Below are 13,260 nucleotides of genomic sequence, written 5' to 3' on the forward strand. Positions count from 1 at the left end.
CTGGCACCTGTACCTGGGTAGATAGTCAGTTCCCCACAGTCGCTGCGGCCGAAGTGGGTGCACACTAGTGGAGAGAGCGGTAGCAAGTGAAGGACGCTCTCTCGGACTTTGTTCTGTTTTCATATTGCTAGCTCTCTGAGTAGTGTTACAGTCTAAAGAAGGTGGCCAGCAAGCCTTTCTCATCTCACTATGCCCTAATAACTTGATACTCTTTACATTAATTATAAAAATTGTTTAACACTTACTACTCTCAACACTGCCAAAAACAGTGGCTCCCATTCATGAGAACCCCAATCTAGAAGCTGCCTGAATGTCACTGAAGTCTGGTGGGTAATCGTGACGTAATCCCACAATGCTAAGTGTGCAGCAGTGAAGGTTCTGATTACATTACGTGTAATGACCTGAGCAGAGCTAGCCAGGCCGAACAGACGCATTAGGAGTTGGCTCTTCTCACCAGGAAAATTAAAGAGGAGAGGGAAGGGGGCACCCCTGAGGTGCCAGGGGAACTCTCTCTGTCAGTCAACTTAGAAAATGAGTCAAGAACATATGCACATTGTATGTGTGTGTGTGTGTGTGTGTGTGTGTGTGTGTGTGTGTGTGTACATTAATGTGCACTTTCCTGCCAGTGTATTATCTGTAACCCTGGAACTAGCCCCTGCTGGGTGCTCTGCATGGGCGCCAAGCTTGGTGTTATGGTGCCTTACGTGAGTGACAGATGTGCTCACGAGCCCTGAACACGAGCAAGCCTGTGATTGAGGAGCTGCCCCACTCCCTACCCCAGCCCTCAGCAACAGGGCCATAGCATCTCACTGGTTAGGATGCTTCCCTTCATTTGAGGACGTTGCAGCCTCTGCTCCTGGCTGTGCAAGAACATGTCCACTTCTGTGTTCCACAGTCAGGTGACATTTGGAAAATAATGAACACCTGGGTTTATACATGGGAAAGGAATCTTCCCATTCCTTGGTCCATGGGTGTTCCTGGGACTACACCTTTGAGACAGTGCTGCACTATGACTTGCCTTTTCCTGCCACTGGCCCAGCACTCAATCTGTGGGTTACAGTTTTTAGTCTTAGAGCTAAAGCTATTCCTCGCTGGGAATGATGGTGCTTAAGTTGAAAGTGACCTTCAGCTACTAACATGCTTAATGCATATGTGGTGACATGGTCGGTCTATGCAGCGGTGCCATTAGAGGACCTGCTAAGGCCTCTTCCTCTAAGAGTCTCTTAGCTGTGATGAAATCAGCTGGTGGCCTCTGTGACAGAAGATATTCAATCTCTAGGTATAGTGTCTCCATAAAAAAAAGCCCAACATACAAAAAAAAAAAAAAAAAAAAAAAGGAATAATCCGGCCAAAAGGGCAGACTGCTTGAAGCTCTGGTCTTTGGATTTTTTGAGACAGGGTTTCTCTGTAACAGCCTCAGTTTCCTAGAACCCATTGTGTAGACCAGGCTGGCCTGGAACTCACAGAAATCCTCCTGCTTCTGCATCCCAAGTGCTGAGACTCAAGTCCAGCCCACCCAGCCTGAAGCTCTAGTCTTCTCCACTCCTCACTGGTCACCTGGTCAGCTGAATCTGACTCTCCTGTGCTTCTAGATTCTTCCCTGCTGCTGGGGCTTCTTCTCTTTCCCAAAGCTCCTGCATAATTGCAGGGAAGGAGTGCATTGCTGGGGCTGCGTGAGACTGCAGGGAACCTGTGTGCAGCAGAGCTCTGGACTCTCAGGGAGTGTTCGAGGATTCATCTGTGTCCTTTCTCTTCCTGGTTAGGTCCCCAGGCAAGAACTATTCTCATGCAATCAAGTTTACCCCAGGCTCAGCTGGCTTCAATCTGGTAAGGAAGTACAAGTTCCTTGGTTTGTATAAAGTAGAAACTCACTAAGGGGTGTTTTCCTCCCAGGATTTGAGAGTCACATCCTTATTTAGGGAGGATGGAATATACTTAGTTTTTAATGAGCTGTGATAATCACTGCTCTTCAATGACAGGGATAGCATGATACGCCCTAAGAACTTAAAGTATGGTCTAATAATAATTCTTTTTTCTTTTAATAACTTATTTATTTTCATTTTATATGCATTGGTGTTTTGCCTGCATATATGTCTGTGTGAGGATGTCAGATCTTGGAGTTACAAACAGTTGTGAGTTGCCATGTGGGATTTGAACCTCTGGAAGAGCTGTCCGTGGTCTTAACTGCTGATGCATATCTCTAGCCCCTGGCTAACAATTCTTAACCCAAGGCCAGATTCCTTTTTGCCAATGACTTCAGACCATCCTCTGTATTTTTTTACCTATACTTGTTTTTCCTTTAACTGTAACCGTTGTGCCAGGAGTTCATCTAATTCATCTAATATTTAAGTAGTCAGTCATGTCAATTAATGAGCTAATCTTCAAACACCTTACAGCAGCTAATAGTTTCTATAGTGTTATTCGTTCAAGGAGTAAAACAAACCTATACAATATTTAATTAATATTAATTAGTGTGTGTGTGTGTCTGTGTGTCTGTCTTGTCGTCTACATGTATGTCTGTATACCAAGTACAGGCCTGGTGCCCTTGGAGATCAGAAGAGTTTAGTGAGAATTTTTGTTTCTTTAAAAAACACAGAAATATTATGGGAATATGTTTGTCTTAGTTAGGGTTTTCTGGCTATGAACAGACACCGTGACCAAATTAATTAGGGCTGGATTACACGTTAAGAGGTTCAGTCCATTATCATCAAGGTGGGAGAATGGCATCCAGGTAGGCATGGTGCAGGAGGAGCTGAGAGTTCCACATCTTTATCAGAAGGCTGCTATGAGGAGGGTCTTAAAGCCCAAGCCCACAGCAGCATATTTTCTCCAACAAGGCCACGCCTGCTCTAACAAGGCCACATATATTCTAATAAGGCCACACCCCTTATAGTGCCACTCCCTGGGCCAAGCATATTCAAACCACCACAGTGTTTCCCAGGTGTGGGGTGTGGGGTGTGGGCCTGCTTCAGGTTGTCCATAGCAGCAGACTAGGCTTTGCCTCATGCTCTTGGGGCCGGGGGGGGGGGGGGGGGGTGATTTTGCAAACTGCATGTACTTTCTGCCATTGTGTGACATTTGGAATTCTGGGGACTTCTCAGAGGGTAGATAAATGCTAGGGCCCTGAAAGGGGTGGTGGGTTATTGGTTGCAGTTTGTTAAGTAGTCATATGCAAAGAAAAAACAACAAGAAGAAATTAGAATCCTGATCTAAGACAAAGATCAATCTTTCTCCAAGGAACTTGCTGCCCCTAATATAACAATATTGTTGGAACTCTGACTTTATTCCGGGTTCTTTTTCCTTTCCTCTCTCTCCTTTTTCTCTCTTATCTATGTAAGGGAACTGAAAGGGTAGGAAAATGTGGAGAAAGGTGGAGGAAAGAGGAGCCCACCAAGTAGCAAAGACCAAAAGACCAGCTCCAGAAGAGGGCAGCGCCCCCTGGGTGTGGAGAGAGGACTGTGAGCCCCTCTGTAGTGCTGGAACCAAGCCTAGGTCCTCGGAAAGAGCAGTTGGTGCTCATAACTGATGCGCTACCTCTCCAGCTCATTAACTGGTACATTTGAAAAATTCCCTTCATCACTGCATTACCCTTTCTTGTTCTCTACGTCTTCCCCAAGTCTTCCCAGAACAAATGAGGTAATTCATTGAGTATTTTCCTAATGGCTTCACTTCATTATGTCCCTCTGGTGGTGTTTAATTTGTTTCTATGTTTCCTGTAAAATGACAATTAGATTTAGAGTGAGACTTTTCAGATTTGGCACTGTGACACTTGGGGACAAAGATCCTTTATTCTGGGCTGCCCTGTGCACGACCCCATCTCTAGCCCTCACTTTATTGGATCATCTGTACTGGTGGCCAACCCAGAATGTCTGCAGACATTAGCATGGGCCTCTTGAGCACTGCATCACCCTCGGGTGTAAACCACTGAGCAGAGTTTACTTTGCCTTTTGCTCTTGGGCTGAACCTAGTGATGCAGAGTGTATGTACTGCCTTTGAAATGCACACGATTCCCCTGCTAGTGCATATGACCTCCAGTAGGCCTGGATGAGTGCTGCCCCGGCCGGGCAAGCTTCCTTACATTTAAACGTTAACCAAAAATATTTACTTCTTTTTTTTAGACTCATTTCTTAAGAAGCCTGCCTCTTTTTGTCTTGTGTTGCTAGCTGCCTGGAAAATAGGCCTGGTGCCTTCTGCTGACTCGCCAGGTCTTGGCATGTGGTGCAAGCATGTCATGCTCTGCTCTCTGCTCTACAAGGAACTGACTGAGCACATTGTCCTCTCTTCTTCCCTTCTGTGTCACAGACAGCCTGCCTTTTCCTTAGACTAGACCAACTACTGGTGTTCCCTACCTAGGACACACGCAGAGGTCTGGTCCAACCAGCGTCCTAGGCCCCTCTGGACAGGGCTAAGGTGTAGCCTGTGCGCAGCTGGTTGGAAGGGTCCTAGGCTGCTGTCCACTTTCTTCCACTTTTCACTGATGATTTAGCTCTTTTTTTTTTTTTTGGTTCTTTTTTTCGGAGCTGGGGACCGAACCCAGGGCCTTGCGCTTCCTAGGTAAGCGCTCTACCACTGAGCTAAATCCCCAACCCCGATGATTTAGCTCTTAAGACATTTGAGGCATCGCTGCTACACTGTTGTATTTTTCTTCTTCACACTAAAAGAATACTTTACTTTTGGTGGCTCTTAGCCAGTGTGGGAGAATGAGAATTTTAAAGACCATTTAGTCTGATTTCCTCAGCTTGTGCTGTTGACCTTGTGAGTAAATGTGAGCTCTAAGTGTGATTGAGAAGTCAGCTGTTTACTGCCTGGATCTCGTGGGCGAGTTCAAGCCAGATGAGGATTGTATCGCTACAGTGAGGTCCAGAAATGCCCCCACCTCAGAGAGGGCCTGGACACTAGAAAGATCAACCCCCACATAGTGAATGGCCCCTGTGCAGGACCTAACTCTCCCATTCTCCTAGGTGGTTTCATTGTAAGCAGACATGCCCATTCATTTATATGTTGCCCCTCACGTCTTGGCAAGAGTTGATGTGTTATGACAGGGCTGCTGTGTCTTATAGACATGACATAATTTGCTGTTTTATCCTTTATTTTGTCTGTTCTTTGTCTAGCAGGTAGGATTCTAACATTACAAGAACTTGAGTGTAGTGTGGTTTAAAGGGGCTTGCAGGGACCTAGACAGGAGCATTACCATTAAGTCAGCATTGGTCCCTCATACCGAGCATCCTGTTTATCCTTCCAGCAGTCTGAAACAGTGCTGCTCTAGAAGCTGGCACACAGAAAGATTCTTTTGGCCCAGGATCAGAGTAAGGAAAGAGAACTTGCAAGTCGCTGGTGAATAGTAAGAATTGTCCATTTTCGTGAACTGGATTGCATGAATTTTCTGTTGGATTAGGAATCTTTCCGACATTGATCAAGATGGAAAGCTCACCGCAGAAGAATTCATCCTAGCGATGCACCTGATTGATGTTGCTATGTCTGGTCAGCCACTGCCGCCTGTCCTGCCTCCAGAATACATCCCTCCTTCCTTTAGGTAAGTGACATTTTATTCTTGAAAGAGTTTTGCATGGATTCCAAACTTGGCTCTGTTTGCTTTGCTGGCACGAAGATCAGCTTTCCATGAATTGAAGGGTTTACCTCAGTTCCCTGTTAAGCCTGGTCTCCCCCTGGTCAAGTACAGGACCGAGGCTGTTCACGTTTGCGCCCACCTATACTGAAGCTCACCTATTACCGTAAGCTCATAGTGAAGAAGAACCTGAGTGAGCAGACATGGTCACGCCTGCAAATCACACACATTCAAGAAGTAACAAACGTGCTGGTAATGTAGAAAGTATAATCAAGAAAATAATTCTCAAAAATTCCCCAGAATAAACAGACTCAGGAGATAGGTAGTCAGGAGAAGCCTGCAATGACTGTCACCCCTACACACACTAGTGTATCAACACACCATCCCAGAGTTCCATTTACCTGGTGAGAGACCGTGTAAGACCTGAGACTACATGAGGAGCCTCAGACTTCAGGTGAGGCTTGGGCACAGTTTCTGTTAAAGGGAGAGAGTCATCTCTGCTTCCTTTGGCTGGGAACAAAATGGAACCCCACAGGTAGAAGGGCAGGCAGCAAAACCTCACAGCCTCAGGAACAGCATTTAGAATGAGAGATTAGATTTGTTTTGCCCTGGCTGTCCTAGAACTCACTGTGTAGATCAAACCGGCCTTGAATTCTTGTGGCTCTCCCTTCCTCTGCCTTCTGAGTGCTGGGACTGAAGTCATGTGCTGCCATTCCCAGCTGAGGGAATGTTTTAAGGGTTGACAAGAGTTAAGGGTTTATTGACACTTATTAATAAATGAATTGATTTGTTTTCAGAATGATAAGTATATGTTGTGCTTAGGAGGAACTGAAATAGTGTTTCTAAAGGGAAGGCACTGACCCTAGTCAGCTGCCCTGGGGCCTTCCTTGGAGAAGACGAGACTGACAGCAGCACTGAGTGGTTCCGTAAGCCCTCAGCGGCTGTTCTGACTCACGTGGCAGTCCTAAACTGCTTGTTGGTTTTGGGGCGCATGATGGTTTGGAGAGTGCTGGGAGCCCAGGATCTTACACATGCAAGCGTGTGTCAGCACTGAGCGTCTCTAGCAGCAACATTTTGAGCAAGCGTGGCACTGGGAATCTAATGACATTTAACTGCCTGTTTAAAAACTTTGTGAGAAGAGAAAACCAAATGTACTTTGTCACTGGCAAAGCCTGCCCCACCGTGTGTGTGAGTGAGGTAGTCGGCCCTTCCCGCCCCTGCCTGGTGCGGGGCTGCCCGCAGCTCTGTGTGGTGCTATGTGTTGCTCCTCTGTCTTCCTGCAGAAGAGTTCGCTCTGGCAGTGGGATGTCCGTCATAAGCTCTTCGTCTGCAGACCAGCGGCTGCCCGAGGAGCCATCGTCAGAGGATGAGCAGCAGGTGGAAAAGAAGCTGCCTGGTGAGCGGCCCTGAGTCTGAGCAGCTGAGGGAGGCTCTGGCTCAAGATGGCAGCAGGAGTGGGGCCGGACACACTTGGTTTCTGATGCTTGGCCGTTGCTGCAGCCGCCCAGAGGCAGGCGCAGGCGTTTGGACTCGCTGATGGGAACGTTGAATGCACCTTTACTCCGTCCTTTAAGTGGGATCCGGTTTCCTTCTGTGAAACAAAACGTTTATGGGTGTTTTCATGGAATATAGAACACTCAACTCTGCTGTTAAGGTGGTTCTTGGTGTCACCAGGGCAGCAGTAAAAAGTGAGGGCCACATATCGTTATTTTATTTTGCTAACCAAAGGAGCGTATGTTAGTTTTAATGTGAGCTGATTTTTAACCCTCATTTTAATGGCAAATCTATTGTGCTATTAAGTTAGTCTGATGGCGTGGTTCTGAATTATTGATAAAGCTGCTCAGAGGCAGTTTAAATTAAGTCTCTGTTCTGACTGCTTTGCCGGTGTCACCTGGCTGAGTTTTCCCTGCTCCCCACTTAATTGATTGGCTCAGGCATTCAAGTCCTCCAGCTGATTACGTTGCCTCTTGGTTTGGTTCGGTGATAAAATACTTAACTGCAAATACTGACGAGCAAGGCTGTGTGTTAAGCTCAGTGAGGAATTTGAACATCACTGTGATTATACTCTCAGGAGTATTACATTAGGTTGGTCATTTTCTGTGACATAAAGGTCGTGGTATGTCTCAAGCTGGCCAGTCTCACAGCAATCTTCCTGAGTCTCTGAGTGCATGCTGGGATTGCAGGTGCATGCTGCCACACGTGGTTTCCATTAAGATATCAGGCACAGATTTTAATGGAAGATTAAGATCTACCTGTGGTTGGCCAACATGGAGACGAGTGTAGGAATCGCATCTCGGAAGAATGAGTCAGAGGAACGGGGCTGAGAAGGAGCATCTGTCCCCGAGTGTGAGATTGCCACACTCTGATGATGGCAGGAATGAAATTTCCCTGTCAAGCCCAATGTTCTTAGCTGGGATTGTCCTTTTCTGTTGGCAGGACACATTCATTTGTAATTTTAAGCAGGAGATGACACTCTCAGGATATTTTGGGTTTGTGTTTTTCTGGGGTTTTTTTCCCCTGCAGTCAAAGGCATCACAGGACCTGGGCAGTTCTGGCTTTGGGTTTGTATTGCAAGTATGCACCTGCCTCTTCTTTGGAAATGGTTTCCCGTGATTGATACCTGCTGTGTTTCAAAGTGACATTTGAAGATAAGAAGCGGGAGAACTTCGAGCGAGGCAACCTGGAGCTGGAGAAGCGCAGGCAGGCCCTCCTGGAGCAGCAGCGCAAGGAGCAGGAGCGGCTGGCTCAGCTGGAGCGCGCCGAGCAAGAGAGGAAAGAGCGGGAGCGCCAGGAACAGGAGCGCAAGAGACAGCTAGAGCTGGAGAAGCAGCTAGAAAAGCAGCGGGAGCTGGAGAGGCAGAGAGAGGAGGAGAGAAGGAAGGAGATCGAGAGGCGGGAGGTGAGCAGCGCCTCGGCTCCCACTGTGGGGCAGAGTAAGGCGCACCGTCCTGTCCTTGTGAGGTTTAGTGCATGCAGCTTGCTCAGTGCTCACCACCTAGTCCAGAACATGTCATGACCACGTTCCCCATGCACTCTTCTCCCAGCGCCTGGGAGTGCTAACTTACACACTGTCTCTATTCGCCTGCTAATAGAAGGGGAGACGTCCACCTGGATAGTGGAAGCCGTTTCTTGTCTCTCTTGTTTGAGTATACTGCCACCGTCCTCCCATGAGAACCAGACATAAAGATAAGGTTTTCCTTATTAAAAAGTGTTTTGGAGGGACTGGAAAGATGGCTCATTGGTTAAGAGCTCTGACTGCTCTTCCAGAGGTCTAGGGTTCAATTTCCAGCACCTACATGGCAGCTCACAGCTGTCTGTACTCAAATTCTAGGGGCTCTGGCACCTTCTACCATACATGCAAGCCCAACACCAATGCACATAAACTAAATCTTTTTAAAAGGTTTTGTTATCTTCTAGTTAATGCCTTAGAGACAGTGTGTAGTCGTCAGCAGCTTTGTAGTTATATACAGATAACAGGGGGCCGGGGATTGACCACAGCAGCCTAAGTATGTGCGGGGGACCGACATCACTGTCTGTCCTCCAGGGCGTCGCAGTGTAGCTGAGAGCCTGCTACGTGAGGGGCAGTCACACTGAGTGCCATGCGCCCTGCCTAGCAGTCATTGTAGACTAGGTTAACACTTTGAAATTACAGTGTTTCTGTTTTAGAAGAAAATGCATGATTAAGAAGGTGGGAATCCCTGGCTTTTAGAGCGTTGTCTTAGGGTATCTGTGACTGTGACGGAACAGCATGGCCAAGAATCTCTCATACGCCTGCTCGTCTCCAAAGGAAATCAGGGCAGCAACTCAAACAGGGCAGGAACCTGGAGGCAGGAGCTGATGCAGAGGCCATGGAAGGGTGCTTCTCTCTGGCTCACTCAGCCTGCTCCCTTATAGAACCCAGGACCACCAACCCAGGGATGGCCCAGCCCATGGTGGCTCTATTGATCGCAAATTGAGAAAATGTCTTACAGCTGCATCTTATGGAGGCATTTCCTCAGCTGAGGCTCCTTCCTCTGTTGTGAGTCTAGCTTAGGTCAAGTTGACATAAACCCAGCCAGTACAGATATGTTTAGATTGTGCCCAGTGTGGAAATCTGAATGCAAATGCTTCTAGGTTCAAAACTGCACTCAAATAGTTAAATATGGGATTTTCACATTGGGGTGGTGGTTAACCAATGAGGCCATGCAGACACCTAGGGGTGATCTCCATCAACATGTGGACAAGGAACGTTCAACTTACAGGTAGCAACGTCTCCTTCAGCAGAGGAAAGTCACTCTTACTTGGTATTGTCCTTGAGGATTTTAGTAATTACAAAAATTTCCCTTTCTCCCTGTGAGTGTAAACAAGGACACAGTTAGCCTGGGAGGCATGAGGAATGGGCTGGAGTGGGAAGGGGGTGTAGGGCAACTCAGTCAGAGCCGGTGTTGGTGAGTCCTGCAATGTAAGATGTTTCACCTTTAGAAGAAAGGGCTTACTAGGCATTCTTAAAAAAGAGACATTGCACAGTGTCAGAACTAAGAAAATAACAAGCTGTCTGTAACTACAGGCAGCAAAACGGGAGCTCGAACGGCAGCGACAGCTTGAATGGGAACGGAACCGGAGACAGGAACTCCTGACTCAGAGGAACAAGGACCAGGAGGGCATCGTGGTTCTGAAGGCGAGGAGGAAGACTCTGGAGTTTGAATTAGAAGCTCTGGTGAGTGTGGCCTGCACTGGGTTAGCCCAGCACTGGGGCGGGCGTTGACCTCACACTCACCCTGCCGTTTTCCTTTGTTGAAGAATGACAAAAAGCATCAGCTGGAAGGAAAACTTCAGGATATCAGGTGTCGACTGGCAACCCAGAGGCAAGAAATTGAGAGCACAAACAAGTCTAGAGAGCTGAGAATTGCGGAAATCACCCACTTACAGCAACAGTTGCAGGTGGGTTCCATGGCTGAGCTTGAATCGCTCGCTTACTCAGCAGACATTCACCATCTCACATTCATCAGGCACTGGGGCAAGCAGGATGCACCTAGGTTGTGTCCTTGCTTGTAAGTAAACCCACAACCATTTCCTAAGGCTGCTCTGGGCAAGGCCTCTGTGGACCCGGAGGCTGCAGCAAAGAACCTCTAGTCTACTGGAGTCTGCTTTCTGGGCTGTTCTCTGCGGGGCTACCATCACTCGCCACCTAAGTACAGAGGGGTGGGCTTCTCTCTTCCATTCGCTTAGGGCCAGAAGGGTTAGAATTTCAGGTTTTGTTGTTATTGTTTTGTTTTGTACTTAGAATAACATATAATGAGTATCTTAGGGGAAGGCGCCCAGTCTAGACATGAAATTCATTGTGTGATATTTTTAATGCATGCACTGTAATTGTCAGGTCGGGTGCTGGATTTCCACTTGAGGCTTCATGTCAATCTTCAAACCGTTGCAGATTATAGCGTTAGATGGCAGCTTCTCAGATCAGGAATGCTCAATTTGGTGCCATTAGAATATGGAGAGTGCCATAGAGGCTGAGTGGTGAGGGGTGGAGGGATCTTGGAGTAGGAAAAATTCAGTGTGATCCAGGTCTTGTGGACAGTTTCTGTTGAAGCTGTTTCCTGCGACATTTGAGCAAAGGTCTGAAAGGAATGGTAAGTTGAGCTTTGGGTATATGTAGGGAGCAAGCTCAAGGCAAGGGAAGAGCTGTGACTGTCCTGAGGCTGTCCCAGGCGATGGGAGGCAAGTCACAGCACTAAGACCACGGGCGGGAGCAGGTGGGAGTCGGGTCACAAGGAACACGTTCGTCAGTGGGATGTTGGCCTTCCTTTGATAATTGCAGTGAGTTTGTGCATCAAGTGTTTTCGTGGGTATGAGAGTGGCGGCCATGCTGACAGGGTGGGTACAGTGGAGTGCTGGAGCACCTCTGCCTTCCTCTTGCTGCCCTCCTGTCAGATGCTGGCATTATCCAGGCGGTCTGTCGGTGTCAGGCTCTTTCTCTCAGCGTGTTGCTAAGGGTTTACTCATGTTGAGGGAGTAAGTAGGCTCCTTTCTCTCTAGGTAAGTATTCCACTATTTACCCAGTTTGGGAGCTAAAATCATTTTCCTACATTTTTACTTATTATGTGGGGGACATGCATGTGGAGGTGAGCTCGAGGGTGGTGTTTCCTCTCCTGCCATGTGAGTTCATGTTATCAGCTTGATGAGTCTTCACCAGCTGAGCTGTCATGCTTGTTCCAGTTTGGGAGAATTTATGTGCAGGTCTTGTGTGGAAACGTTTTGCTTCCCCTGGGCAAACCTTTCCCTGTGAATTGCTCTTCATGGGCTTGGTGAGCACCATTGGTGTGTTTGTCCATTACTCTGACAGCTTAGGTGAGCGGTGGGCTTGCTCCTCCTCCTCACCAGCATCTGATATTTTGAGCTTCACCCCTTCAGGTGGGGACATAGCGCTGTGGCCTTGGTTTGCACCTCTGCATTCTAAAGCTGTTGAGCGCTGTTTCGGGTGTTCACTGGCATGTGCATTTTGTTTGAACAAATCTTTGGTCTCTTTTTATTAGATTGAAGAATGTTGAGTTCCTTACATTTTTTTTTGTATCAGCGAGCCATTGGTCAGATAACTTGTTTTGCTGATATATGACATTTTCACCCCCAGTTTCACTTAATCCCTTCGCTTGTGGTGTTTTGTTTGGTTGACGTTTGAGATAGGATCTTGCCGGGATCTGCCCTGTATCCCTGGTGGTCTGAAACTCTGTAGACCAGGCCTGCTTTGTGCCTGGGGCACTCATGGGGCCTCTGCTCTCCAAGTACTGGTTCACGGGCATGCGCCTGCGCCGACAGGTCCACTTGCTGGTCATTTGTGGCATTTTCCTAAGGGCAGATGGTTTATGTTTGATAAGGTCCAGTCTGCTAATTTTTCCTTTGGTTCTAAGAAATTAAGAGATAAGTACATTCCGTATGCTTTCTTTGGGCTGTTTCTTGTGCTTGGGTCCAAATCCACTTCAAGTTGATGTTGCATGCAGTGAAGATGAGGGTAAGACTGATCTTTATCCATACAGATAGGTACTCGGCACCATTGGCTGAAAACTCCCCTTCACTTCCCTTGGTAGCCACCGAAAGCTAACTGAATATTCTCTTACAGGTCTGTTCTGGATTGTGTTCTTGCTCTGTCTGTCCTTTCTCCTGGTTGTCGATAATCACGGTGATAAGTAGTGTGAATTCTCTATAACCCCCCTCTCTCTCTTCTCCATTTTATCTTCTGTCTCTCTGAAATCCTTTACGTTGCCAACACAGGAATTGCTTCTTGGGTTTCGTTTTAAAATTAAAAAAACAAAACAAAACACAATTATGTTGAAATTCCTTGCATTTATAGGTTAATCTGAAAAGATCTGTCATCCTAACAATATCAAATCACATGGCCTTGCGCTTGGGTCATTACATATTACAGCAGAACCTTTCATTTTCAGTGTACCCATGTTAATCTCTAAGATTTTCCTTTTATAGCCTGTGTATCTTCTGTTTCCTTTTTTCTTTTGTTTTCAATCTTACTGCATTGAACAGGACCTCTAATAAATATATAGTTATAGTTATATACATATAGTATGTATGTTATATATAATTATATATGTATATAATATATGTGTCTATTCTTTCTGTATATATTCTATAAGAAGTAAGTGCTTGTCTTGGGCCTTAGTCATGGATGGGCGGCTGGTTGGGCCCTTGTTTTGTTTGGCCCCTAC

General features: G+C 46.9%; 1 protein-coding gene across 12 annotated transcripts in view; it reads left to right on the forward strand.

Moving 5' to 3' along the window:
• The window catches only part of Itsn1 (intersectin 1), a 182,084-nt gene that overhangs the window by 74,784 nt on the left and 94,040 nt on the right, over positions 1 to 13,260 (forward strand). For all 12 annotated transcript variants that reach the window (XM_063270445.1, XM_039088249.2, NM_001136096.3 and 9 more), the window contains 6 exon segments: positions 1,764 to 1,827; positions 5,396 to 5,533; positions 6,850 to 6,962; positions 8,203 to 8,465; positions 10,113 to 10,262; positions 10,346 to 10,486. In XM_063270445.1, coding sequence (XP_063126515.1) covers positions 1,764 to 1,827; positions 5,396 to 5,533; positions 6,850 to 6,962; positions 8,203 to 8,465; positions 10,113 to 10,262; positions 10,346 to 10,486 — 869 coding nt within the window.

The sequence above is a fragment of the Rattus norvegicus genome, chromosome 11, assembly GCF_036323735.1.
Source record: "Rattus norvegicus strain BN/NHsdMcwi chromosome 11, GRCr8, whole genome shotgun sequence".
In the NCBI taxonomy this organism is placed as follows: domain Eukaryota; kingdom Metazoa; phylum Chordata; class Mammalia; order Rodentia; family Muridae; genus Rattus; species Rattus norvegicus.